Source organism: Cuculus canorus, chromosome 22 (assembly GCF_017976375.1).
Source record: "Cuculus canorus isolate bCucCan1 chromosome 22, bCucCan1.pri, whole genome shotgun sequence".
Taxonomy (NCBI): Eukaryota; Metazoa; Chordata; class Aves; order Cuculiformes; family Cuculidae; genus Cuculus; species Cuculus canorus.
Window position 1 is genome coordinate 4,189,819 of NC_071422.1, and position 26,852 is coordinate 4,216,670.

The 26,852-nt window shown below is 55.0% G+C and overlaps 4 protein-coding genes across 7 annotated transcripts; 1 reads left to right on the forward strand and 3 right to left on the reverse strand.

Annotated features, from left to right (window-relative positions):
• Positions 1 to 1,772: 1,772 nt before the first annotated feature.
• Positions 1,773 to 4,323, reverse strand: ZNF593 (zinc finger protein 593). Its single transcript, XM_054086422.1, has 3 exons — positions 4,072 to 4,323; positions 2,443 to 2,505; positions 1,773 to 2,260 (listed from the first exon to the last, which is right to left on the reverse strand). The coding sequence occupies exons 1-3, from the start codon at positions 4,266 to 4,268 to the stop codon at positions 2,119 to 2,121; spliced, it is 402 nt and encodes a 133-aa protein (XP_053942397.1). The 5' UTR covers positions 4,269 to 4,323; the 3' UTR covers positions 1,773 to 2,118.
• A 2,194-nt stretch (positions 4,324 to 6,517) lies between these two features.
• C22H1orf232 (chromosome 22 C1orf232 homolog) lies at positions 6,518 to 7,452 on the forward strand. The gene is made up of 4 exons (XM_054086370.1): positions 6,518 to 6,604; positions 6,690 to 6,776; positions 6,861 to 6,958; positions 7,203 to 7,452. The coding sequence occupies exons 1-4, from the start codon at positions 6,518 to 6,520 to the stop codon at positions 7,450 to 7,452; spliced, it is 522 nt and encodes a 173-aa protein (XP_053942345.1).
• An 849-nt stretch (positions 7,453 to 8,301) lies between these two features.
• FAM110D (family with sequence similarity 110 member D) lies at positions 8,302 to 11,476 on the reverse strand. The gene is made up of 2 exons (XM_009563474.2): positions 11,340 to 11,476; positions 8,302 to 9,895 (listed from the first exon to the last, which is right to left on the reverse strand). Exon 2 carries the CDS (start codon positions 9,759 to 9,761, stop codon positions 8,715 to 8,717), a length of 1,047 nt encoding a protein of 348 aa, XP_009561769.2. The 5' UTR covers positions 9,762 to 9,895; positions 11,340 to 11,476; the 3' UTR covers positions 8,302 to 8,714.
• Positions 11,477 to 11,643: 167 nt separating this feature from the next.
• Positions 11,644 to 26,510, reverse strand: PDIK1L (PDLIM1 interacting kinase 1 like). 4 transcript variants are annotated; one of them, XM_054086476.1, is made up of 3 exons: positions 26,388 to 26,510; positions 23,281 to 23,582; positions 15,900 to 20,610 (listed from the first exon to the last, which is right to left on the reverse strand). In XM_054086476.1, the coding sequence occupies exons 2-3, from the start codon at positions 23,563 to 23,565 to the stop codon at positions 19,870 to 19,872; spliced, it is 1,026 nt and encodes a 341-aa protein (XP_053942451.1). In that variant the 5' UTR covers positions 23,566 to 23,582; positions 26,388 to 26,510; the 3' UTR covers positions 15,900 to 19,869. The 4 variants fall into 4 exon arrangements, with proteins under 4 accessions (XP_053942452.1, XP_053942451.1, XP_053942450.1 ...); XM_054086475.1 differs by having other exon boundaries at positions 15,901 to 20,610; positions 23,281 to 24,628; positions 26,388 to 26,492; XM_054086477.1 differs by lacking the exons at positions 15,900 to 20,610; positions 23,281 to 23,582 and adding an exon at positions 11,644 to 13,690 and having other exon boundaries at positions 26,388 to 26,471.
• Positions 26,511 to 26,852: the final 342 nt, after the last annotated feature.

Sequence of the window (26,852 nt, forward strand, 5' to 3'; positions counted from 1 at the left end):
AAAAGCACCTCCAGACCCCAAAGCTGCTCCCATCACCCCTAGAACCCAGCAGGGTGCGATGAGGACATTCAGGGCACAGCCTCAAGTCCTCTGTGCCTGCGGGTTTTGAGGCTGGGGGTCTTACAGTGCTCCCCCCTCTTCTCTCCTCTCTCCCCCCACAGATGCAGCTGGCAGCAGGGCGGGGGGCAGAGCCTGGGGGGCAACTCCTGACCCCCCTGGCCCTACTGCTGGCAGCTGCCGGGCTCTGCCTCTCCTTCTACAGCGTCCGGAGAATGGCTGACCCCACCAAGCCCCCCCCAGAGCCATGATGAGGGGTCTGGTGCAGCCACAGGAACAGTCCCCAGTAGGGTACTGGGGTCCCCAGGGGTCCCCCTCCACCCTTTGCACCCCCCTCCTCAAGCAGAGCTGCCGGATGCGGATCCTTTCCAGCTGAGCTGCGCCACATCCAGCCCTTCCCTCCACGCCTGGGCGGTGCAATGCCCCGGGGCTGGGGGACACGCACCTCTGTCCCCGCTTTTGGAGCCAGTTCATCATCAACTCGGATGGAGAAAAGAGAAGCCACCTCTGAGCCCCTGACCCAGCCACCAAGAGCCACCAGGACACAGCCACAAAAAGACCAGAGGCCGAATGGACAGACGGACGGATGGTGGACCCCCGTGCTGTGTCTATCTCCATCTCCTTGCTAAGCAGAGAGGTTCCGGGGGGCCCCTTGCACCCTGCTGGTAGCCCCCCCCCTGCCCCCCATTGCATGCTGTGGCCGCAGCCAGCCCGGTCCTGCAGAAAGGAGGTCAGTGTCGAGCGCTGTTAGGTAACAGCGGCAGGGATGGCTGGAACCACATCAGCCTCTGGAATGACAGGTCGAGGGGGAGATGAGGCCACAAGGTCAGCGTGTCGCCCTCTGCGCTGGAACATCCTGCTGGGATGGGTTCTGCAACGCCCCAGCTGAGCTGCCCCTGGTGAGATGCTACCAGCTAGATTTAGTCACCTCCTTCTTCCCAGGGCCGGGGGGAGCGACACACACAAATCCAGACAGTCTGCATGGAAATAAACCCTTTCTTGTCAAGCACAGCTGGGTTGTCGTGCTGCCTTTCTGCTGCTCCACCCCCATGCCCTGTTTCCAGCACCGCACGAGGGATGAACCAGCCAGGGCTGCATCTCTGACACCCAACTCAGCAGGAATTTGCAGCAGCGGGTGGTGACATCGTCCCACGAAGTCACCAGAGAGCCACGCAGCGTCACCGGCCCCATCACAGCAGTGCGAGGTTAGGGAATGCGAGGCAGGGAGGTTGGACCACACAGTCCTAACCCTCTATGAAGATTAAATCACTTCCAGGTGTTGGGGTTTAGGCTTCACCACTGTGTCAGTAAAGAAATTTTCCCTAATATCCAATCTAAACCTCCCTTGGCGCAACTTGAGGCCATTTCCTCTCATCCCATCATTTCTTACTTGGGAGAAGAGACCAGCACTCACTTTGCTACAACCTCCTTTTAGGTAGCTGTAGAGAGCATTAAGTGCTTGACAAAGAGTTAATTCCATCACGTTTCCCCCCCAAAAGCATTCCCACACTGACCAGTAGGCTGGGATTCCTCTGCCAGGAGGGAAAGCAAAGGGAGCTTTGCCACCCTGCCAGGGCAGAGCCCCAGGATGAGGCCGTTGCTCTCAGCAGACACAGATGTTGGCAATGATTGGAAAGAGCACAACACCAAGGGGTTGCCCACTATCCCAAGGAGTGGCTGCTGCCCTCCAGCCAGGGCCTGACTCACAATCACAGACAGCTCTCACCACTGCTGGTCTCGTGGTTGACATATTTTAATGGGCAAGTCACCAGGGCAACCTCTGACCCACGGAGAGAGGCCCCAGACTGCTCTGAAAGCAGAGAGATGAGCATACAGTCTCTTAGGGAACAAGTGGTTTGTCCTTTTCCCAAAAAGGAGGACACGCCGCGAGGGCAGCTGAGGTCTTGCTGGCTCCCTCTCCTCGTTAGTGCTCTGGAGAAAAGAGCTGCCAGGAGGAGCAGAGTGTTTTGTTGCTGGCAGGCTGTGCCGGGGCATGTTTTTCTCACAGAGTTGAGGACAAAGATGCTGTTGCGGAGCTGCTCGGCCTCTTAGTCCCTGCGCTCAGCTGGAGGCCTCCATCTCGGTGACTTCCTCAAGCGGCTGGGTCTGCACTTCCACCTTCTTTGGGGGGATGTAGGAGCCCATCCCAGCAGCGCGCTCTGCCTCCTCCTGCGTGTACGGCGCCTCCCGCAGCTGCTTTAGCCTGCAGGGACAGCAGAGAGCAGGGCTGAAGCCTTCCACCCCACCTACTCGAAACAACACCAACCTAGAGATGACACCACAAATGCCTCACTCTGAAGAAGTGGGGGACAAGAGGCTGCATTCTGCTCTAGGGCAGGGCGCACGCCCATGGGTGGCTCAGGACCCTGTTCAGGCACCCCTTACCTCTTCTTATGCACCTTGGATTTGAAGTGTTCCTTCATGCTGGTCAGGTCCACAAAGTAGCGCCTGGGGGGATAAGAGGCTGACAGTCAGGGAGCCCTGAGATGGGAGTGGGGCCCTACTAGAGGGCCAGGGTCATCCCACACCCCCCTGGGGCCAGTCCTTGAGGGGCCACATCTCCTCCCCCCACCTTGAGACCAGAACAAGCTGCCCACAAGAGCCAAGATCCCTCCCAAGACCAAAACAAGATTCCCCTGACAGGGTTAGAGGCCCCCTCACTGGGACCAGCAGAGACCCCCTGGGATGAGAACAAGCCCCTCCGGGGGCCAGGAGCTCCCCTAGACATCAGGGCAACCCCCTCTGGGACCAGGACAACCCCCCTCTGGAGTAAGGGAACCCCTGAGACCAGGACAACCCCTTCCCAAAGGCCATGGGCCCCCAGGGAACATCCCACAAGAGCTAAGGACCGCCCCCCTGGGACCAGGACAAGCCCCTGCCAGGGAACAGGGACCCCTCCCAAGGGCCAAGGACCCCCCAGGACCCGGATAACCCTTGCCAAGAGACAGGGATGCCCCACTACCAGTACAACCTCCTGCTAGGGCCCAGGGACCCCCTCAGACCAGGGCACCCCCTGCAAGAGCCAGGGACCACCTCGGACCACAACCTCCTTGCAGGGCCCAGGGACCCCTGAGACCAGGACAAACACTCCCCCTCTAGGAGCCAAGGACCCCCTGAGATCAGAGGAAACCCCCATCCAGGAGCCAGAGATCCCCTAGGACCAGGACAACCCACTTTCCCAAGACCAGGACAATCCCATCTCAGGGGCCAAGGAGCCCCCTGGATCCAGCGCAACCAGCTGCCACAGCTCAGGACTCCTCCCGGGGGCCATAAACCCCTTACAACCAGGTCAAGCACTTGCCAGGGCACAAGGGATCCCCTGAGACCAGGACAACCCCTCCTAAAGGGACCACCCGAGACCACTACAACCTCCTCCCGGGGCCCAGGGACTCCCTAGTACCAGGATAACACCTCCTCCCCAGCTGCCAGGGAACCCCTGAGAACAGGACAATCCCCTGCCAAGGCACAGGAGCCCTCCCAGGCACTAGGGATCCCCTGAGAGGAGAAAACCCGTCCCCCAGGAGCCAGGGACCCCTTAGGACGAGGGCAACCACACTTCTGGGGGCCAGGGAGCCACTAGGACCAGCACAACCCCTCCAGAAGCCGCGGACCTGCTGGGCCCAGGACACCCACTCCTCCCCAGATGCCAGGGCCCCCCTAGGCCCAGGACACCCCCTCCTCCCCAGATGCCAGGGCCCCCCCCAGGCCCAGGACACCCCCTCCTCCCCAGATTCCAGGGCCCCCCCTTAGGCCCAGGACACCCCCTCCTCCCCAGATGCCAGGGCCCCCCCCTAGGCCCAGGACACCCCCTCCTCCCCAGATGCCAGGGCCCCCCCCTAGGCCCAGGACACCCCCTCCTCCCCAGATGCCAGGGCGCCCCCCTAGGCCCAGGACACCCCCTCCTCCCCAGGTGCCAGGGCCCCCCCTAGGCCCAGGTCACCCCCTCCTCCCCAGGTACCAGGGCCCCCCTAGGCCCAGGTCACCCCCTCCTCAGGCCTCTCTCGCCGCACGCACGCGCAGTGCAGGCAGTAGAACTGCCCGCAGCCCGGCAGGTCGGGGTCGGGTTCCTGGCGCAGCAGCCGGGCGGCGTTCTGCGGCCGCAGGTCGGCGTGGATCTCATCCAGGTCTCGCCGCCGCCGCTTGGTTTTCATGTGCCGGGCGAACGAGTGAGAGCGGTGCGCGCCCGTGCGGCGGCCATTGCGGGGAGACATGACGGCACCGGGACCGGAGGCACGCGCCGCCGGAGGCCACGCCCACAGCGGAGCCACGCCCACAGCGGAACCACGCCCCTTAAGCAATGCGTATGCACATGAGGTCACGCTCCCTTTAAGCCACGCCCATCGCGCATGAGAACATGCATTTTAGGCCACGCCCATCATGGGGAGACCACGCCTCCTTAAGCAACTCACAGTGGGCGGAGGCCGCGCCCTTTTAAGGCACGCCCAACACACAAGTTCGCCCCTTTAAAGCCACGCCCATCGCAGGAGACTATGTCAAGTTAAGCCACACCCACAAATCGTGAGGCCACGCCCCCCTTGAGGCCACGCCCACGTGAGGAGACCTTTTAGCAGCGAAGGCAGCTCAACTTAGGACACGGATACCTGTCTGGGTCCTTCTGGCTGGAGGGTGTTCCCTCACCCTTGCTGGACATGGCCAATGGACCGGTGGCATCCTTGGTCCCAGCACCATGGAGCTGCTCTGCTGACTGGGAGGGCCAGCAGGTCTTTTTTCTCCTGATATCCAGTGTGACCCTCCCCTGGTGCAGTTTGAGGCCATTCTCCCTTGTCCTGTCACTTGGGAGAAGAGCCCAGTGCCCTTCTCTCTACAGCCTCCTGTCAGGTAGTACTAAAGAGCAACTTAAGCCGTCCCTGCCGCAGAGGAGGCCACGCCCCTTTAAGCCACGCCCATCACGAGGAGACCACGCCCCATTTGAGGCGAACCGTAGCAGAGGCCATGCCCTGTCAAAGCCACGCCCACCGCAACAGAGACCACCCCCTTCAAAAGAATGCCTGTCACAACTGAGGCGACGCCCCCTTCAAGCCACGCCCATTGATCACTACTCCACCCCTCAAGCCCCGCCCACAACTCAAAGATCACGCCCATCAGAGGATGCCATGTTTCGGCTCCATAAGCCACGCCCACACACCTACAGGCCCAGCCCTTTCAGCCCCGCCCACTCGCAGGAGGCCCCGCCCCCTCAAGCCCTGCCTACACTGCACCCTCTGTATCGCCCAATATGCCGCAGCAATCAACCAGGAGTCTCTGCCCTCGCTAAGCCACGCCCACTGAGCAGACCACTCCCAGCTCGTCATTGGAGCCACTTCTCCCTTAAGCCACGCCATATGCAAATGAGGTTAACCCCATAAAGCCCCACCCACCATACAGGAGACTCCGCCCTCTCTTAAGCCACTCCCACACTGCCACAGACCCGCCCCATAAGCTCTGCCCACCAAGCGGCAGCACCTTGGACCACTGCAACCTCCTCCCTACAGCCAGGATCCCCCCCCTAGGACCAGGGACCCCCTCTTCAGGAGCCAGGGACCTTCTCGGACCACCGCAGCCCCCTCGCAGGGCCAGGGACCCCCTGAGACCAGGAAAACCCCCTCCCAGGGGTCATAGACCCCTGAGACCAGGAAAACCCTCTTCCAGGAGCCAGAGACCCCCTGAGACCAGGACAACCCTCTTCCAGGAGACGTAGACCCCCTGAGACCAGGAATAAACCCTCCCAGGGGCCATAGACCCCCTGAGACCAGGAAAACCCTCTTCCAGGAGCCATAGACCCCCTGAGACCAGGAAAACCCTCTTCCAGGAGCCAGAGAGACCACCTCGGACCAACACAACCCCCTCCCAGGAGCCATAGACCACCTGGGACCACCACAACCCCCTCCCAGGAGCCAGGAATGCCCTGAGACCAGGACAACCCCACCCCCCCAGAGGGCCCCCAGGACCAGGTCAACCCCTTCCCAGGCCCCTGGTGCCTCCTGGGGCCACTGAATGCCCTCGAGGTCAGTCCTGTCCCCACGAGGTCCTGCTCTGCCCTGGTCACTGTTGTGATGAGCTGGGGAGGGCTCAGCGCCCCGTGTCCCAGCACCGATCGTGTTTCCTCTCTGCTGGGGGATCAATAACACATGGGGACCCATGGTGGGGGGCCAGCATCAAGTTCCACTGCCTGTTCTGCTCTGCGGACATGGGGTGACCCCGGCCCTGGGGTTCCCCTGTGTGCGAGGGGCACTGGGGGGGCTGGGGCAGAGGGGCAGACGGTGGGTTAGGGATGACCCGAGCAGGTGCCCCCGCGCTGTCCCCGGCTCAGGCTGGGCTCAGGTTCCCCTTTGTGCATTGGAATTAGGCCCTGAAACTTTAATGAAGCCACCGGATCGCGGGGGCAGCACGGGGGGGCCCAACCCTGCACCCCTCCCGCTCCCCGTGGCACCCGGCTCCCAGCCCCGCTGAGCCCCTCACCATGACCCAGGGCTTTTGGCGGCTCTACAAGGCCAAAGTGCTGCAGACCCTGGGGGGGACGCGGGTGGATGGGACGCTGCAAGAGGAGGTAGGATCGGGGGGGAGTCACCATCAGTCTTGGGTCCCCTCAAAGCAGGGTAACCAACCTCCCTTGCGTGGGGGCTTCGTTGCAGGGAGACCCCCCTGAGCTGATGGAGACATCCGAGCCCCCTGCGCTGATGGAGGAGGGACCCAGCCCTGTATCCCAACTGGTGAGGAAGGTGAGGAGGAGGCTGGGGGGAAGGAGAGGGGGGGCTGCTGGGACCTGGAGGTCCCCACTGAGCCTGGTGCTGCCTCCCCTGCAGGTGCAGGGCGTGGGGGTGCGGGGCTGGCGGACGCTTTCATCCCTCTTCACCAGTGAGGACGAGCACCAGCTGCTCAGCCCGGAGCCCTGCACAGACCAGTAAGTTGCACCTTTCGCGGGGTGGGGGGAGGACCCCAGATCTTGGATCCAGCCCTCAGGAGCTGCCCAAGCCTTCACAACCCTCCGCATCCCATCACCGGCATCCCCTTTCCCTGCCTCTACCCCTGGGGCTGGGGGAGCCGGCATGGAGGGGAAGGCATGGGGGGGAATTGGGGGTGTCAGTCCTGGTCACCCAGCAAGAAAGGTCCCCACACTGATGTCCCCATCCCTGCTCTCTCCCTAGCCCGCTGGCTGCTGAGCCACCCCGCTCTGAGAAGTCACCCGGCTTTTGGGATCTCTTTGCTACCAAGTGGCAGCAGGCGTCGGGGCTGGACAAGGAGGTTCCCCTCCCAGAGCCAGACGAGAGCCCTGGGGAGCCACCGGGCGACGATGGCAGCGACCTGCGGGAGCCAGAGGAAGGGGCCTTCCACTGGGGCTTCCTGGCTGGTAAACTGGCTGAAATCCGGAATAAAACTGCCTCCAAGGGCAACTGAGCTGGATTGTGCAGCAGCGTGGTGGTGGTTTGGTGTCATGTCTGCACTGAAGACCCCAAGGTGCCCCTGTTCTTGGACACCTGCCTGGTGCTTTCTTCGCCCACAGCCCCCACCTCGGCAGCCCCGTTGCCCCTGGGGCTGTGCAGCTACACAGTGGGGATGGGGATCGTAGGATAGTTTGGGTTGGAAGGGACCTCAAAGCTCATCCAGTTCCAACCCTCTGCCGGGGCAGGGACACCTCCCACTGGATCAGGTGCCCAAGGCCCATCCAACCTGGCCTGGAACCCCTCCAGGGATGGGGCAGCTACAACTTCCCTGGGCAACCTGTTCCAGTGTCTCACCACTCATGGTGAAGAAATTCTTCCTAATGTCCAGTCTAAATCTGCCTCTCTCCAGTTTGTACCCATTCCCCCTGGTCCTGTCCCCACAAGCCTTTATGAATAGTTCCTCTCCAGCTTTCCTGTAGCCCCTTCAGATACTGGAAGGTCACTCTAAGGTCTCCTCTGAGCCTTCTCTTCTCCAAGCCGAACTCTCTCAGCCTGTCCTTGGATGGAAGGTTCTCCAGCCCTTTGATCATCTTTGTAGCCTCCTCTGGACTCATTCCAAAAGCTCCATCTCCTTCTTCTGTTGAGGATTGCAGAACTCAACACAATCCTCCAGATGAGGTCTCACCAGAGGGGCAGAGTCCCCTCTCTTGCCCTGCTGGCTGCGCTGCTTTGGATGCAGCCCAGGACATGGTTGGCCTTCTGGGCTGCGAGCATGCATTGCCACGGCCAACCCCAAAGCCTCCCCCCACACACACAAACCACACAAACTGCCAGGTTACAAAACTGAAAAAAAACATGTTTATTGAGCTCTGGCCCAAGTAGCCCCTTTCCTGGGGAGGAGGGGGCTGCTGGCCGGGCATTGCCCATGGTGGGAGGCTCAGGCTCAGGATAGAGATAAGGGATCACACTGAAGGGGACAGCAGCCTGGTAGAGCCCTGGGACGGGGAGAGACTTACTCTGTGGAGCTCCTTCCCCACCTGCTCCTTGGCAGGAGCTCAGCCCTGGGTCTGGGGTAGACCTGGTGGCTCTGGAGAGGGAGGAGGGCATCAAGGGGGTGGGTAGACCTGCTGGCCCTCCCAGTCAGCGGAGCAGCTCCATGGTGCTGGGGCCAAGGATGCCACCGGTCCATTGGCCATGTCCAGCAAGGGTGAGGGAACACCCTCCAGCCAGAGAGACCCACATGGGTGTCCCTGTCCCCAGCTGGTCTGCCTTCGCTCAGACAGTGGACTCCTTGGCAGCCGCCCAGGCTCTCTGGCAGCCATAGAGCCACTTGATGACGCGGGCGTTGCGCTCCACCACCGAGACAGTGGAGCCCAGTCGGGCATCCGTCTCATCCTCACCTGGCCCCGTGTCCCCCTCGCTGCCCTCCGAGGCCTGCCTCGGTTCCGAATCGCAGGAGCCAGGGAGCCGAGCTGAGGCGTTGTCCCAGCCCACTGGCCCAAACCGTTCCCTCCCCAGAACCTCCACCAGCGCCCGGTCCAGCCCGCAGTAGTTGAAGAACTGCTCCTTCTCTGAGAGCGGCAAGGAGACACGCAGAGTCAGCGCCTGCTTGCTGGGGGGCTGGGGGGGCTGCTCCATGGGGTTGCCAGATGACGGGAAGATGCCACCACTGCCACCGCCACTGCTGGCGCCCAGCGTCCTTGCCTCCTCCTTCTCTGCAGCCACCCACAGCATGGGGGTCTCGGGGCTCTGGGGGGCTGGTGACCCCTGGCGAAGCCCCCTGGGTGGGGGAGAGCTGGGGGGTTTGTCTCTGTTGTCTCTGAGCGGCCCTTGGAAGAGTCGTCGCACCAGCCCGGAACCCTTGGTGTTCTCCTTGTCTCCTCCCAAGCAGTCTCTTTTCTGTCGGTAGATGATGAGGGAATCAGGTCTCAGCAGGCGCCTGCTGCCAGCCCGGCGTGACACAGGGGACTGGGGACACGGCAGCTTCCTGGGAGACTCCCGGGCCAGCTCTGAGCCCTGACACAACTCGTTGCACTGCTGACGGGCGAGGAGGCGCCGGCTGCGGGGTGAGAACCGGGGCGAGCAGCCTCGCAGTGCCGGCTCTTGACGGCTGTTGATGACCTGCTGGGATTTGACGTATTTGGCCTTGTCAGCCTCCAGCCTCTCCACAGCACTGGGCACTCGTCCCCCAGCGACCCCCGGCTCCCGCGGGCACTCGGGGCCCCGGTTCAGCCAGGCCAGGGGGGAGCCGCGGCCGGGGGCCATGAGGCGCAGGTTGCTGGAGGCACAGACGGCGAGACTGGGGCTGCCCAGCGGCACCATCACCCCCAGCCCCGATTTAGCACCCTGGGTGCTCTGGGTGGCTGCAAGAGCGTCCGATGCTGTGGATGGGAAGATCCCTGAAGCTTCACTCGTCTCCTGGATTTGGCGCTGGCAGTAGAGAGGAGAGGCAGGATCTGCGTAGAATTGTTGAATCATAAAATAGTTTGGGTTGGAAGGGACCTTAAAGATCATCTAATTCCAATGCCTTTGCCATGGGCAGGGTTACCTCCCACTGGATCAGCCTCCCAAGGCCCATCCAACCTGGCCTGGAACCCCTCCAGGGATGGGGCAGCCACAACTTCCCAGGGCAACCTGGGCCAGTGTCTCAGCACTCTCACAGGGAAGAAATTCCTCCTTATGTCCAGCCTAAATCTGCCCCTCTCCAGTTTATATCCATTGTCCCTCGTCCTGTCCTCACAAGCCTTTATGAACAGCCCCTCTCCAGCTTTCCTGGAGCCCCTTCAGGCACTGGAAGGTCACTATAAGGTCTCCTGGGACCCTTCTCTTCTCCAGGCTGAACAACCCCAACTCTCTCAGCCTGTCCTCGGATGGGCAGTGCTCGAGCCCTCTGATCAACTTTGAAGCCTCCTCTAGACCCATTCCAATAGCTCCATCTCCTTCTTCTGTTTAGGATTCCAGAGCTGGACACCAAGCACGCAGGGTTAGCAGAAGAAGGATGGGGGTGAAGCAGAGCCACCCCATGGATGGCAGAGCAGCCCGCAGCGAGCCCTGCCAGCCCAAAACAATCCACAGGCAGGAAGAGAGAAGCACCGAGCATCCGCCGGCTTCAGCCACATCCCAGGAGCAGCTTCCAACAGGAAAAAATACCGGATCTGGCCACCTTATCTTTCCGAGCGCAGGGCCAGCAGAACAAAGCCGGTACGGCCCTGTGCGCTGGAGAGCTGGCGAGCTGCCCTGGCCTCGGTGGAAGGGCTGCTTTGGGGTCTCTGTGCCGTGCACCCCACTCAGGCTGAGTTCAGCTGCCTGGAGGGAAAGCAGCTCTCCTGCCCAGTGCATGGGATGATGGAACCAAGGGGCTTTTCTGAGCCCTGGTGTGTGGTGGCTCTTGCTCAGCTGTTCCCGAGCATCCATTCAGCATCAGGAATGAGTCTGGTGGTGGGTGTGTGCGTTGGTATGGGGGGTCTGGAGTTCAACCTGGGTGGTTTCACTGAGCAGAAGAGGCTTAAAGGGCCGTGAAGAGCAGCCCCATCGCCAGCAGCTCAACTGGCCCCACAGCCTCCCTGGGTGACGGTGGGGACATGGGGCTGAGCAGAGCAGGGTTTGCTAGAGAGCACACGGCCCAGGAGCACCCCCACACACAAAGCCCACGGGCTCTGACACCGCATCCAACCCTGCTATACAGGTGGGGAAACTGAGGCACGCAGTTTGTTTGTTTTGCTCCCAAGGGACGAACTCCCCAGCCTCTCCGGTGCTCCCATCACCCACCAGCTTCACCCCGGCAGAGCCAGCATGTCCAGGATGCAGTTGGCTGTACCAGTGCACCTGCACGCTCCCCAGCCCAGCCCCGCTGCCAGGATCTGTGCCCAGCGGCTGGGCTCGGATGATGCTCCCACTCACCTGAGCCCACGCAGGGATGGGATGCAGGGATGAGGTGCAGGGATGCTCCTGTTGCTCAGCTCCTGCTGCTCTGGCTGCCAGCAGCAAACTGAGCCCAGAGCTAGCAGGAGCCTCATATAGAGGGTGAGGAAGAGGAAGAGCCACCCTGTTAACCCCTGAAAGCCCAGTCCCATCAGCAGGAGCCCACCCTGCCAGCATGACCCCTCCTGCCCTGACTGCAGCCCTCACACCCCGGAGCCCTGCATTAACCCTCCTTCTCCTGCAGCTCCAGCTCATCCCCTCCCTCCACCTCCTTACAAGAGTCTGACTGGGATTTCAGGAGCTGCAGCAGAGCTCTCTGCCTCCCCCCAGGCAGGACTGAATCTCTCTGTGTCCCTCAGCACATGGGGAGTCAGGAACAGGACAGGGAAACCGCATCCACCCCAACAGCTTCTTCTTCTACACCCACCCCAAGACGCTGGGTGCAGCTCAGGAGCCCATGGTGATCCCCTTGTCCGGGATCCTGCCCTGGCCCTGAGGCTGGCAAGGGAGAAAGAGGGGAGAAAGTTCCTTCTAGCACCTTCTCCACTGGTGATGAAAGGGTCAAAGCCCTGAGCCAGGCCGGTTCCTGCCTCTTCTTCCCCCCGGGAAGGGCTGTAAATCGCAGGAAGCCACAATGGGCTGGAGCTGGCCCAGGGGTTATTTTTATGGCTGCCCTCTCCCCTTCCCAGGGCTGAGTGCTCCTCTGGGAGCAATCCCTGGCCCCGCTCCATCCCACCGCTTGTCCTGGGGTCTGTGAGGGTGGCAGCGCAGCAGCCGGGATGAAGGACATGGTGCACCCCAAGAACCTCAGAGCAGGGGTCGGAAAGCCCCTAGAGATCCCTGGGGATCTGCCAGCTCCCTCCTGCCCAACTGCCTCCGGGAGCTTCAGACTGGACATGAGGAAAGATTTCTTCACCAGAAGGTTTCTCAGCATTGGCAGAGGCTGCCCAGGGAGGTGGTGGAGTTTCCATCCCTGGAGGGGTATAAAAGCCAGGAAGATGAAGCGCTTAGGGGTATGAATTAATAAGGGACAGGTACAGTTGGGCTTCATGATCTCAAGGTCTTTTCCAACCCAGTGATTCCATGATTGCATCCCTCTTACAGCCGGTATGGATGGAGAGCTGGGTACAGCCCAGGCTGCTCGCAGGGACTCACGGGACCTGGTGGCTCCAGTGGGGGACATGCGATTCCATCCAAGACCTGCAGGCCAGGGTGCTCTGTCCCGGGACAAGAAGGACCTTGGCCTCCTCCCAGTTCCTTCCCCCACTGCCGGGGAGCCCGTGCCAGGAACCAGGGCACCGGTGCCAGGAAAGGGCTGGAGCGAGAACCCCATGGCTGATGAAAACAGAGGCTAAATGGGAGGTTGGGAAGAATGAGAGCAGTCAGGGCTTGTCCAAGCTCTGTCCACACTGTAAAAAATCCCAGTGAAAGTGAGGAAGGGGCAAACTACCCATTCTGTTCTCATAAAGCTGGAGAGAGTCCCAGCGGCACTCAGGCTCGGTGTGGAGGATGCAGCCACGCCAGAGCACACCCAGCTGCCTCCAGAGGAAGATGGGGAAAAGGATGGGGGTGATCGGGGATCTGCCCCTAGAAAAAGAGCACCTGGGGACCTTATTTTTAACTCCAGGCAACGTGAATCACCCCGTTTATTAGCACAGGTTTTATTTTCCGAGCTGGAATTGCAGCGGCCGTTCCAGTAAAGCCACAAGTGAGTAAGAACAGCCTTTGATTCACCTTTCTCTGGCCAATGCGAGGTGTTCCCGGGGGATGCTCCTGCCCTGAAGCCAGGCAGTCAGAGCAGCATGATTCTTTCTCAGAGCTGCTGCCAGGCATTTACTGTTGAATTGTTATATTTGGACAAAGCAGATTCCCTTCAGGATACAAAAGCGATGGTGTCTGGAGCCCTTCCTGGCAGCAGCATCCCAGGCGGCCCCTGCTTCCCCTGGAGAGGTGATGAGGGTTTTGTCACTTTGACTTCTAGGAAGGGATTTACCCGATTAATCAGTCTTTTGTGAGCGCTCACGGTGTTTTTCTGTAGTCATGTGGATGCTCAAAATCCTTTATTTTTATTTAAGGTTACTCAGAGCTCTGGCAAGGCTCTCTCTGCTCTGGGATGGGGCTCTGCTTTGTTTCCCTCCCCTCCCGGCTCACCGGGAAGTGAGCACAGCGCCAGGCAAGCAAAGCAATCCTGGACAAAGCCCAGCTACAGGTACCTTCCAAGAGCCTGGTTCTGCCAGGCAGCAGTCACGTAAGATCTCTGAGAGCTGCTAGTCCAGATCCAGCTGGCGCAACCCCAGGTCCCGTGTCCAAGAGCAGCGAGTGCCAGATTCCTAAAGGAAAAAAGGGCAAGAAAAGGGAGGTTTGCAGAGCAAAACATCTCAGGTCTGGAGCCAGGTATGGGAGACCTCGTGGTGAGAGAGAGAAGTCTGAGAAAGACCTCAAAGGTCACGAGTCCAAGAGCACAGATCCTTTGTCTTTTCTCAGAGCATGTCCAGGTTCTGATTATAGAGCTCTCCTCCCTCGTGGTAAGAGGGCACAGCCTTCTCAACTCTGCTAATTCCATCCCCTCCTCGTTACTCACACACCAGGCTTGAGGAGCAGCAGCAGAACTGCAGGGCTCCCAGCACGGCTCTGATGGATCTAGGCAAGGGGAAGCCCAAGGCTTCCATGCCTGCATGCAGCAGGAAGGCTAAAACCATCCATGTCCCACTGAAGCCTCACAGATGCATTTCTCCTTTAAAAAATAATAATAAAACCCACTTTAACTCTCCCACGACCCGGCGCGGAAAGGACCGAAGCAGCTGATAACACACACAGCCATCTGTTTCTACTTGCTGGTTTACTTTTACAGCCCACAAAAGCACTTTCTGGTTTGAGGTCCATGCAAATGCCACCACCTGGAGAGCAGCCCAAGGGAGCTGGCAGGCTTTGGAGCTGGGTGGCTGCAAGCTGGGGGGGGGAAAGGGGGCAGGACGCAGGTGCTTTCGTTGGGGAGAGGAAGGCTTGCTAGACAAGTTTAAAAATATCAAGGGCTCAAATGGGCAGAAATAAATCTGAAACCGCCACCTAATCTGAGGCAGGCACCCACGAGTTCGTGCATGTAGGAACTAGATCCGGCGCAGGAGAGGACAGAGCAGTGGTGGCTGCCCCATCCCTGGAGGGGTTCAAGGCCAGGTTGGATGGGGCTCGGAGCCCCTGATCCAGTGGGAGGTATCCCTACCAATGGCAGGAGTGTGGAACTGTTTGGGCTTTGAGGTCCCTTCTAACCCAAACCATTCCATGATTCTATGAAATTACCTGGTGGAGTGGGAGATGAGAGCTGAGCACGTGGGGCTGCCCCGAAGAGAGCGGCCACAGCTCCAACCACAACCTGCAGCTCAGCCCCACAGCTCAGCCCGTTCCCCTGCACACCCCAGGCCGGCCCCGGCTGTTCCTTACAAACAGCAGCCCTCGTGCCATTGCTTTCTGCTTCAGGTACCCAGATAATCTGGAAATCCAACTGGGAAAAAGGGGATTTAACAGGAACATGGCCTGAGCCACAGCTCCTCTTGCAGCAATAGTGTTGGCTCATCTTTCAGGTCACCCAACTACTCCGTGCTTCGGTTGCTCTGCTTACAGGAGCGTGTGGTCTCAGACTCCCCAAAAGTCTTTACAGAGCTGGCAAACGGAGCCCTGCAGCAGCTCTGTCTTTTATTTCCACCTCCCAGCCCTCCCTGGGACGGACAGACAGGTTTGTAGCATTTCAGACACATCCTTCTTCCTTCATTGCCCTTAAGAACAGAAATTGCACTTTGCATAAACAGCTCCCAGTGCCTTAGACCGAAAGGGGAACGGAGCAGCCTGTGCTCAGCGGTGCTCATTAAACAGAGTTTGTTTAACACTCCTAACTAGTTCTCTGTGAGACAACTCCTTCTGTTCACCACACAGACCCCCCCCCGGTAAAGATTAAAACCACTTGACAGTCGATACCCATGGAAGGGTTTGCAGGACACTGGTGGAGCAAAGGGAAAAGCAACACAGAAAGTTGGTTGGTTTTGCTGCCCATAGTCCAAAGGCCACCTGAGCATCTGCTCCCCAGCCACCGCGCAGGGGGGGGAGCACTGGCTCCCTACCGCACGGGCACCCTTCCAAGGGGCGGGCAGGTGGCTGCTGGACTTTATTTCACCCCCAAAGTGACGTCTGCCATTCCGCTGCAGTTGGAGCAGGGGCTGTGATTGGCTGGCCCAAAGGAAAAATTCATTTTAAACCAACACAAAGCAAAACTACAAACTAGGTGAGTTCCTCAGCTCGGTGCTACAGAGCAGGGGTGGCTCAGCAGAGCCCTCCGGGAGGAAACGGGATAAGCAGGTGGGAGCCCAAGGCCTCAGCATCCTGCTGAACAAGCAGAGCTTGGGTTATTTGAGCTGAGATGCAGCCTCAGTTCCATTGAATTCCGGCATTAGAGCATTCCCTTGGAGGTTCCTCCACCACAGAATGGATATGTTTCAAGGACGTAGGCTTGGTTTTCTTCATTTTAATTAAGAAAATTAAGGATTTAAAAGTGTGCCTGTATTTACAATCACCACTCTTGCAAATAATCAGAGAGGTTTGAGTTTCTCCTTTAATTAAGGGCTTATCCTTTCATAATCTAAGCTCCAATCCCTTTCTCTTCTGCAACAACCGCATGGATTTACCGATTTAACCACACCGCTCCTGCCAGAGGGGGAATCTGCCTGTTTCCAGCACCAGGATACATAGGAACCCACACATGATGATACAAGCATATGAGATGACTGGGCTTGGGTTTGTTGCAGGGTAAGAAAGAGCAAGACAACTTACAGCATTCCCAGTGTGCACAATTCCCACTCTGAGTCTGCACAACCCTTTGTTCTACAGCACTGTTAATTAAAACATGCAAATGACTGCTAAGCATTGAACCATGTATAAGTAATGGTGTTTCCACAGCTTTATTTCTAACATTTCTCGGGGCATGTGAGACCAGCCGGCCACTGTCACAGCAGAGTGTGCATTCACCGGGCTGCCTTCACCCCTCTGCCTGGGGGCAGCAGGGCTCCTTGGAGGAAATCCTATTCCAGCACACGCAGGAACTCAAGGGGAAAGCCTCGCTTCAGAGGGAGGAGTGCCAGCGTCCAGGAGAGCGGCAGCACTCATCTGCAGCCTCAAAAATCCAGTTGTACCAGTACCGGGATAGGCAGAGCCGGCCAGAGATTTCCTTACAGCCCAGGGTGGTACTTGCTCTGCTTGTAGTAACAGCTACAAATACTTACTGGATGTGAGAATGCTTTCTTTAGTCTTTAATCCCCTCTGGGAACAAGGCAGCACACCCAGAAGAGCAGTTTGATTCTTAAAGGGCTCAGCAAAAGCTGCAGGGCGCGTCTGGACGCAGCTCACCTCAACCTGCCTAGGAGACAGCTCTGTTTCCACCCCGTTTGGCCTCGCTTCGTCAAGCTCTCCAGTAGGACGCTACACACCAGTGGAAGCTGGGCACTGCCGCTACTCACGGAGGATGAGCGGCACAGCTATTGGCCAGCCTAGCATCTTTTACAAGCCTAAGATCACTTACGGTGTGACTGATGAAGTACCACTGCTTCCTTCTTTCCTAGCACAGCAAAGAAACCCTCCCGCAGCTCTGCCGACAGCCGGATGCTCTCGCTCTGACCGAGAAGAAAGCATTTCTTTGTAAAAAGTTCAAAACCTTCATCGAAAGATTTTATTTCAAAAACAGTCATGAACTTAATAAATTACACAATCGTTTTCCTCATTATAAATTCTCCATAAAATATATTTTACAGTTTTTAAAGAAAGATTTGAACAAAAAAAAAAAAATATCTTTTCTGAGTGCTGAAAAGTATCTTGACTTCGTGTCACGCTGGTGAATTAACTCCATAGCTGCTACAACAATTTGATTTATCAAAGGCTTTAAAACAAAGACCTCAGAAAACAAAAATCAAACAGAACACAGACCTGGAGGACTACCATTCAGTGTTAGGTTACCCAACAGCAAGGCTAAGCACCATGAGAGGGATTTCAAGTACCTCCACCCTTTAAAGTGGCAATCAGTGCAAAGAAACACTTCGGGAGTCAATAAACCCAGCCCTTCCTGTGCCATTCACTCACCTCTGCACTGCAGGCAGGCAGCACGTCGATGTTCATTCTTTGAAACACCTCAGGGGAGAATCAGATGTGTTGCAAAGCACCTTAGAGGAGCATTGGATTCATAAAAATAACACGGTTGATTCTGAGTTTTGAGTGGGCAGGAGAGAGAAGGAATTTAGCAATGTGTTTTTAAAAGGATCTCAACTTCAACATGGGAAAATGATAAAAATTCTTAAAACTTTACTCATTGAAAGACTGTGCTGAAATGTAAATACTGTGAAATGGTGCTGGCACAGACAAAAGGTTTGTTTTCTTCCTTTCGGTCACAAGTTGAGGCTTTAACTGTGCTGAACTTATGAAAACAAACAGCTCTCCATTTCTAGAATATAAGACTATATAGATCTCTCCTCATCATTACTCACAGGTTTTCTTGTACAGACTAAGCTCCCTGCAGAGGGGAGGTCCAAGCAGGCAAGAGGCAGCATCCTTGGTTTGATGCAGCCACTTCTGTCCCTGCCAGCTCACCCTGGAGCACGGGGCTCTGCTCCACGCAGGAACTCTGCCTTCTGAAAGTTATTTCTATGGCAGCTTCTAAACAATAAATATTTTGAGGCAGCAAAGTGTATTTGCCTGAGAATTGCTGTTTATATAACTTGCCTTAAATGATAAAGTGAAGCAAAATCACAAGGACTAAGGATGGAGGCCCTGCAAGTAACTGTTATCTGCTCCACACAGCCCTGGGCAAGGACCAGCTGCAGCCCATAATGGAAGTTTGGTAGAATCAGAATCCTTTGCTTTTGGAATAACAACAAACTATGTTTTGTGCTGTTTATTCTCATCTGGGCAGAATAACCACTGGTTGATGAGAACTGCTCTCACGGCACTGACAGAGAACAGCCTGTGAGAAGCAAGTTTCCCAGAGAATACTTACAGCAGTTTGCAGGCAACATCTGGGAAGAAAACATTTAATTGATTTTATTAAGAAAACCAGCCTTTGTTACAGCTTAAAAAAAAATGCCTTTAAGGGCAGATATATTAAAGGCTTCACTTTTTCCAAAAGGTCAAACTGATGAGAAAGGTTAGACCATCGCAAAGCCGGTTCTGTCTGCCGCGTGGTGTTGGGTGAAACCTCGCTCACCACACATCCATCTGCCTCTGTGGAGCAAAAGCTGGGGATAAGCACCCAGTCGAAGCTTTCCATCCTACCACCCCTGCTTTTAAATAAATAGGACTTCTTTAAAAGGAGGAAAACAAACTAAAAAATGTGCCAAGGCTGCCACACAAATTGGCAAGAGCTCTCACGTACCATTTACTGATTTTCTCCCACACTGAGGAATAGGCGTGTTCAACAAGAAACAGCTGCCCCTTTGTCTCCTCCCCACCACCAAGTCAGAAGCAGGGGCGGAAAAGAAGAGATCAGGACCTGTGTTATCACTTCAGTTAACAGGGAAACTGTGCTGCAACCATAGTTTGAAGAATCTCAAAAAGAATACTCTCTGCTGCTGGATTCCTTCATCCACGTTTCCTAAACTAAGCCCACAGTACTCTGCCATTAAAAACTCTCAAGGTGCTGCTGGATTATAGAGCCAAAGGTAGAGAGTACATTGTGAAACTGTAGATTAACTGATTAACAAAGCATTTGATCACTGGAAGAAAGCAGAATTGAATGATTAATGGCCTAGCCAACATGCCAGTACCTGATCGCACACATCTGTAATCTGACTCCCTCGGTGGCGAGCTCATTAAGCTCTAAGTGCTACGCTTGGCCATGTCAGCACAAAAGCTGCTGACCCCCTTGCATTGTATTTTTTTGTCTAAAAGTCAAGTCTCAGGCCCTATCTTTGACATTCAAGAACAAAAATAAATTATAAAGTTATTCAAGCCTGGGGAAGAAGGAATGCACCTCATTTATCTTCTTCACCTCATTTTCTAGCAGACCCTGATCATTCAGACCCACAGCAAATAATTTAAGAGAATCGGCATACGCTCCCAGTCACACATATACATAAATATATACACAGAGTTACTTTACAAAGCCTGAAGATTTGCACTGCCAGCATGCAAATCTCTTTTTCCATGAGAGTTCCTAATACTGACATAGGAAAGTGGAATGTATGAAATATTCCATGTCACGGTGCTGAGAATCAAGTCTCAGCTTTTCAGACACCCCCCTGCCAGCATACACAAATGAACACCATCATGCTTATGCCTGCGTGTAACATCCCAGTATGATACACAGCAACGCATCCTGAACGCAATGGCCAACTCGCCTTGGTATCAACTCAAAAAAGAGATCGGTTTGGTCAAAACAAGACCTTCTGGGTTTGACTTCAGGCTCGTTTCTTGTGCTGCTGTTGAGGTGCACCATTGGCAAAGCGAGAAGGAGCTCTGTCGAGGAACATGGCTCAGCCGGTCACGTCTCCCAGCTGCTGTCTTTAAAAGCTATGCTGACTAATCGCAGCTCTAGCTCAAAAGCATCGGGTCGGTCCTGCGGGTTAGCAGCCAGCATCTCCTTGATCAACTGTTTCATTTGAGCGTTCATGGATTTTTTCTTTACGGGGATGAGTAGTTCCATTTTAGGGTTTTCCAGGAGAGCCTCTCCGACAGGCACGATCGCTGTCCCCTGCTTGACGTAACTCCCCAACAGTTCCTTCTTTGTTTCCGTGTCTATGAACGTCATTCTTTCCAACATCGCCCAGATTATAATCCCCAACGCAAAGATATCTGCTTTGGCAGTGTAGTGTCCTTCCCAGACTTCAGGGGCCATGTAGAAGTCAGTCCCACAGGCAGTCGATAGAAAACACTTATTTACGTTGACTGGTTCCTCTGGATTCTGTCCCAAGGCCGAACATACCTTGCTCAGCCCAAAATCAGCCACTTTCAGGGTGGGCTCTGAGTCGCTAGCGTCCACCCTGCTCTGGGATATCAGGATATTGTCAGGTTTGAGATCACGATGGATAATCTGATTTTTGTGCAAGAATGCCAGCGCGCTGCTGAGCTGAAGCATGAAACTGGTGTTGGTCTTGCGGTTGGGCTTTCGGGATAGCAGATATTCATTCATATCTCCTCCATCACAGAAATCCATTACAAACCAGAGGTAATAAGCGCTTTTGGGGTCAAAGGCTATTTCTCCTTTTAATGAGGTCTCTACAAGCTGTAACAAGGAAAAGAAATGTCATAACTACCCGATGATCACAAGAATGCAAGGATACGATGGAAAAATACACGAAGTTCGGATTTTCCTCTTCACAATCCTGTGAGCAAGACATTGCAGCTGGTGAAAGTAAAGCTTTAGCGAAATTTCTGATGTAAAATAAACACAACATATTTGTCAGCCTCCTTATTTTTCCGCGTGCCAAGCCTATCAAGTTCACACTCCTGCCCAGAAGCTGGAGCCAGAGCCAGATAACAGTGTTTTGAAAGATACTCGGTGGCCTTTGCGCTTTCATCTGTTCCAGCTGGACCGCGTCCCACCCCAACAAAGCCTGTCCCACCCACTGCGCTAACAACTTCAATGTACAAACAGAGCCTCAATAAGTAACTCCAGACCGTGCCAGTGGGCTGTATTCACCCTCCGCTGAGGAAGCAACACCACTATTGATTTTTTAAAGCCTCATCTCCATTCCTTGCGCCTTAATGTATTCCAGCAAGCATCACGGTGGGATCCCTTAACTCAGAAGGCTCATCTACAGGCACAGCTCAACAGCTGCTGCTCCCAACACCTCTCCCACCACGAAGATCTGCTGGCTGTTTTCTAGAATATAAGCAGGGGAGGATATTCTAGGACACAAGTAGCTTGAGCAGCCAGCTCTAACAGCTGCTTATTACAACAAGCAGAGCAAAACCAGCACCATTTCCCCTAACCCTGCTCACACAACCACACACTTGCCACTCCAGCTCCTCTCAGGTGGCTCTGAGCATGCTCTGCAAAGTAAAACTTGCAATTATTTCTGTTTGTAGTAAACCAATGCATACTAAACTAAATGTAGCTCCTGTAGGCTTTCAAAATGAAGTAGCTATTAATATTTAGAAAGGCATTTTAAAGCGCTTTCAAAAAGTGACCTTTTCCATCCAAGAGGAAAATTACTAGTGACTTATAGCTACCTTTGATTGTGAGCACAATTAGTGCTTAAACCAGACCAACTTAGAATAGTAAATCCATGTGAGAACTAGAAAAACACATACTTGGGGTTTGCAGTCAGTAACAGTGAGATTAAGGTATCGCGGGGCAGCAGGGAGCCTCTCTTGCCAAGGCAGCACTGACACATGGCTCTCCCTCCCACGGCCTCACAGCAGCTGTACTCCCAATCTCCGTTCAAGGCACTAAGACAACAACATCCACTGCCACGTCTGTGGCCGAGCACTACAAAGCCAGGCCAGTTCAGCTCTTGCTTGGCTGAGTTCAGCTGACAGCAGCTACGCCCCTGCCCCACAGCCCCTCGGGGACATCAATGCTCCCTCTGCACATGCTGTACCCTTTTGGCTCTTTAACAGCACCCAAGGAGGCGAGAGGGCAAGCCAAGGCAGATCCGATTTTCCCTGTTTTAGCCCATGCTATTATAAAGCGATCCCGGTCTCTCCAGGGTCAACTCAGCTCAGCACTTTGCTCTCCTCCATTCTCTGGAGTAGGAAAACAGTTTGTAGTGCTGCTGCCTGACTCCAACAGCACCAGAGACGGGCGAGGACTCCATACTGCATCGCTAACAGGCACCACCATCACAAACCAACGCTGCAGGTGATCCAGAATTTCCACCACACCTTGCAGTTTCCACTGGTTTAAGCTCCTCCCTGTACAGCTGTCCATAAGTTCGAAGCAATCTCTCCCAGATCCACTAAGGTATGGCACTAATTTCTCCCACAAAAGCTGGCCAGTGTTATTTTAACCTAATCTCTCCGGGAAAGCACATCGGAACAGCTACCAAGCCACAGCAGGTTTCCAAAGGCACCAATCCTCTTTCTCAGGCTGGTCCAGCACTCGGCACAATGGGATCTAGACAGCCAGTAAGGGCTGCCAGAGGAATGCTCAGTAACAAAAGGTCCCACATCAGACATGCAAGAATGATAACAATAAAAGCTGACACGATAAAAGTTGACTGGGGATAACCCAATAAACACAGAGCAGGCTACTGACTTTTTAAACCAGAGTCAAATGTCTGCCAGGGGATGATTTATAGTTGTGGCAGCTTCTTGACAAGGGAATGAACCATATTATCTTTCAAAGTCTTCCCACAGCTACTTCTCAAAAATAGGTGTCTTCAAGCTTACTGGCAACTTAAAGGACACTTTATTCCCTTCTTTCTCTTGCCTTTACCTCTCTTTGAAGAGATGAATAGTTACATATTCAAAACCAGCTCACCGCATGCTACCAACTGCTTATTATTTCTGACAGAATTGGAAGTGTTGGCTTCCAAAATCAGGACAGTCACTTCTTCTTCCAAGGACACCTGAGATTAAGAAACTCTGCAGAGCTTTGTCTCAAGACATGAGCACACAGCTGCTCGTTAACCCTACAGCGGGGCTCCTACCAGGTAACCCAGCAGCCTGTACCTTCCTTCTGCTTCCCCTCTGGTGCTTCTTCATGTTATCAAAGCAGACTGGCATTAAAATTCCTGGAGTCTTTCAGAGCAGCATGGCTTCAAATTACAAGATACAGGTGATCATTCAATAGATATGCTCTTTTAAAGGTATAAGACTTTTGGGTGTCAGCAATGCAAACAAAACCCTCTCCTAACTAAGCAAAAATTATTTTGGCTACCCACTTCCTTCCCTCCCAGCTACACATCCATGTGAATTACTTGCACCCCGTTACCTCGGCTTCATGTACCTGTAAATAAAGGGAGGAACTGGAGCCATGGGACATCTTCTGCACCATACCATCTTTCTGCAAGATGCACTCCTCCAGGTGAATGACGTTGGGATGCTGGCTCTTGATACTGCTAAGCGCCCAGAACTCACGCAGAGCTAGTTCCACGTTCTCTGGAGCATGGCACCGAATCTTTTTCACCGCGACCCGGGCCGAGGTCTTCCTGACGACTGCTTCGTACACCACACCATAACTGCCACGACCAACCTCCCGTATTAGATCGTACTTAGGCTGGCTACTCACCATCTTCAAGACCAAGGGTTCTGGGGAAGGGCAAAAAACCCACAGAACTAAAACTTAGGAACAAGAACCGGGCTGTATTTTCCCCCACATGGCTTGGTGTGGCGATAACAGGCCTACCAATACCCTTCAATTAACACCTCCGAGCGTTACACCAAATGCAACGCCGCATTTGAGGGGTAGAACGTTCCAGAAGCTGTTCTCTACCTGTTGCCATGGACTCATTCAAAATAAAATTAAACCATTTTGGTGGGATATTAACATTTCAAATACAGCCCGGTTTTCAAGGCGGCAACAATTCAAACCTAGACTTGTCCTGTGCTGAGGCAGGACTGTCTCGTACACTCCTGCTCCTTTCTCTCAGTGTCTTCTGTGAACATCTGTGGGAATAATAGTACGGCATCATGCTCTCCATCCACGCCTGGGACAGCAGGGAACAAGTTCTAGCTGAAGCCTTTGGTTGGGCAGCAACAGATTTAATTAACACTGCCTTTTATGGAGGTGATTGCATAGGTAAATATTTGTTATAATTTAATCATTAAATTATTTAACTAAGGATGCTGATTTTATTTTAACATTACTATGATTTTTCACCTCGTTTCCTCTGACTGGGGAGTCTACGGTTACAAAAAGTTAAAAAGGGCAATGGATTGCAGAAGCTCGTAGCCCTAACTTCCAGTTTTGCTCAACAAGGCAAGAACTTCCACAAAAAATAAGACCTTGCTCTAGAAGTAAAACACGAGACACACACACTCATAAAAAAAAAAAAAGCCACCAAACACTGGGTTTATGAACTTCCCCACAAGATTACAAAGCAAAACACACCAGCACCGCTTCACACAAACCAGCCGACACGGGACACTGACTATAGATGGGGGGGAAAAAAAGCTTGCCTAACAAATTATCACTGGGCAAAACTGAATGAAACACAATAATAAAAATATCACAGCTAGTGTATCAGAGCTAAAACAGTCTGTAAGAGTGCCAGTGATAAATGCAATTCCCTTTATGTCAGTGAACCACACAGAAACAGGTTGGAAGCTTTCAGTTATTTCCACTGTTTTAGGCACTATTTTTTTCCAGAAAAAAAAAAGGAAAAAAAAAGAAAAAGAGAGAGAAAAAGAGGTATCATTAGTCTCAGGGCACAGATATTTTAATTTTTCAGCAAAGTTCTGTGATGAACATTTACGAGAACATTTTGAACGGAGATGTGATGTGTCCAAGAAACGGATCAGGGTGAGATGCTGCTCACATGATGCACAGAACTGCGAGGAACAGATAAAGATTACAGCCTGGACATCGGGGTCTGATGAGCTAACAGCCCCTCCCAGGCAGGGGACAAGAGCAGTATTTGTAATCTCACCTGAGGAAAAGGCCGTGCTGCTCAAACACGATCACATCATGTTCAAAACAAGCACAAAACACCCACCCATGGTGAGAGAGTTTGCTGGGTGCTGTTACCAGACGGCTGTTATTCCACTGAGGCGCAGGGCTGCTGCCTGCCTACAGCCTCGCCGCAGGCCAGGCTGAGCTGGAAATGCCACCCGGATTATTAGTATTATTGCGAGACCCAGCAGGAGGCACTAATTTTACTTACATTATTGCTGCCTGCTCCCAGGCAGCTCACGCCAAACTCAGGGATGGGCACAGGGACAGGCGGACCTGCCTCTCTCCCTCCTGCAGGACTGGGAAGCTGCAGCCAGGGAAGCGCTTTCCCTCTCCATCTGCCTCAGTAGCAACAATAATTATGGAATAAAATAAATTACCCCCACTCCTCTTTGCCCTGCTCCTCCAGGGAGGCCCTGTGAGTGGCTGTCACCTCGGGAATCCACCGGCACCGAGGGGACTGGGGTCCAGAGAGGAATTATCAAGGGGGGCCTGGCTTCAGAGCAGAATAAACAAGGAGGTTCATGGCTTCAGAGAGAATAAACAAGGTGCGTCCTAGCTTCGAAGGGAATAAACAAGGGGGGTCATGGCTTCGGAGGGAATAAACAAGGGGGAACCTGGTTCTAGAGGGGAATTATCAAAGCATACCTGCCTCCAGAGGCACCTGGCTCTGGAAGGGAATTAATGAGGTGGGAGTCCTGGCTCCAGAGGGGAATTACTGAGGAGGATGACCTGTTCTAGAGGGAAATGAATGAGGGGAGAGGCCTTGACACAGAAGGAAATTACTGGCTCCAGAGGGGAATAAATAAAGGGGGTCCTCGCTCCGGAGGGGAATAAATGAAGGGGGTCCTGACTCCGGAGGGGAATAAATGAAGGGGGTCCTGACTCCGGAGGGGAATAAATGAAGGGGGTCCTGGCTCCAGAGGGGAATAAATGAAGGGGGTCCTGGCTCCAGAGGGGATTAAACGAAGAGTCCTGGCTCCAGAGGGGAATTACTGAGGAGGACGCCCTGTTCCAGAGGGAAATGAATGGGGGGAGAGGCCTTGACACAGAAGGAAATGACTGAAGGAAGACTTGGCTCCAGAGGGGAATAAATAAAAGGAGGCCTGGCTCCAGAGGAGAATAAATGAGGAGAGACTTTGTTCCTGAGGGAAATGAACGAAGAGAGGTCCCTGATCCAAGGGGTGAATGAACGACGGAAGACCTGGCTCCAGGGGCACTCAGCTCCGAACCGGAATAGCGAGGGGCCAGCAGGCAGCCGAGCAAGCCGAGCCGAACCGAACAGAACAGAACCGCTGAAGGGGAGCAGGCCGCTCCCGAACCCCCAAGGCACCGGACACCGCAGGCCCCCCGCTACCCGGCCCCCCGCGGCCCTCACCCTGACGCATCGGGGCGGGAAAGGCACAGAGAGGCCCCTCCGGCCCCGCCGGGCCCCGCGTTACCTCAGCACCGCCGCCACGGCCCCGCCCGGCCGCCATCACCGGCCGCGTCCGCGCCACGGGACACGCCCTCGTGACCACGCCCCCGCCCCGATGGGCTATCGGCTGGCCACGCCCCCAACTGACCACGCCCACCTGTGTTACTGTGCATCTGATAGCTCCGCCCACCAGCGCCATCATTGGTTGCGTCCATGCGCGGGGCCTCGGCCCCGGTGTACACGCCCCTCAAACGCGTGCTTCCGCTCACTGGGCCACGCCCCCTTTGGCCACGCCCCGCACAAACTACAGCTTGGCCACGCCCCCACTGGCCACGCCCCTCCAACCAGCCAAATTCATTAGCTGTGCCTTTGAGCGTGGCCACGCCCCGACCACGCCCACCAGTCTGACCACGCCCATCAATGGACCACGCCCTTCGGACTGCACAGCGTCCCTGGCTCCTCCTGGACATTTTCCAAGATAGCCACGCCC

Coding starts and splice junctions, on each gene's coding strand:
- ZNF593 (XM_054086422.1), bottom strand. CDS start 4,268: ATGTCTCCCCGCAATGGCCGCCGCACGGGCGCGCACCGCTCTCACTCG. Junction 2,506..4,071: donor TTCTACTGCCTGCACTGCGC/GTGCGTGCGGCG, acceptor TTATCCCCCCAG/GCGCTACTTTGTGGACCTGA. Junction 2,261..2,442: donor TCCAAGGTGCATAAGAAGAG/GTAAGGGGTGCC, acceptor CTGTCCCTGCAG/GCTAAAGCAGCTGCGGGAGG.
- PDIK1L (XM_054086476.1), bottom strand. CDS start 23,565: ATGGTGAGTAGCCAGCCTAAGTACGATCTAATACGGGAGGTTGGTCGT. Junction 20,611..23,280: donor GTTCCTCCCTTTATTTACAG/GTACATGAAGCC, acceptor TCCTTGTTACAG/CTTGTAGAGACCTCATTAAA.
- C22H1orf232 (XM_054086370.1), top strand. CDS start 6,518: ATGACCCAGGGCTTTTGGCGGCTCTACAAGGCCAAAGTGCTGCAGACC. Junction 6,605..6,689: donor ATGGGACGCTGCAAGAGGAG/GTAGGATCGGGG, acceptor GCTTCGTTGCAG/GGAGACCCCCCTGAGCTGAT. Junction 6,777..6,860: donor TATCCCAACTGGTGAGGAAG/GTGAGGAGGAGG, acceptor CCTCCCCTGCAG/GTGCAGGGCGTGGGGGTGCG.
- FAM110D (XM_009563474.2), bottom strand. CDS start 9,761: ATGGTGCCGCTGGGCAGCCCCAGTCTCGCCGTCTGTGCCTCCAGCAAC.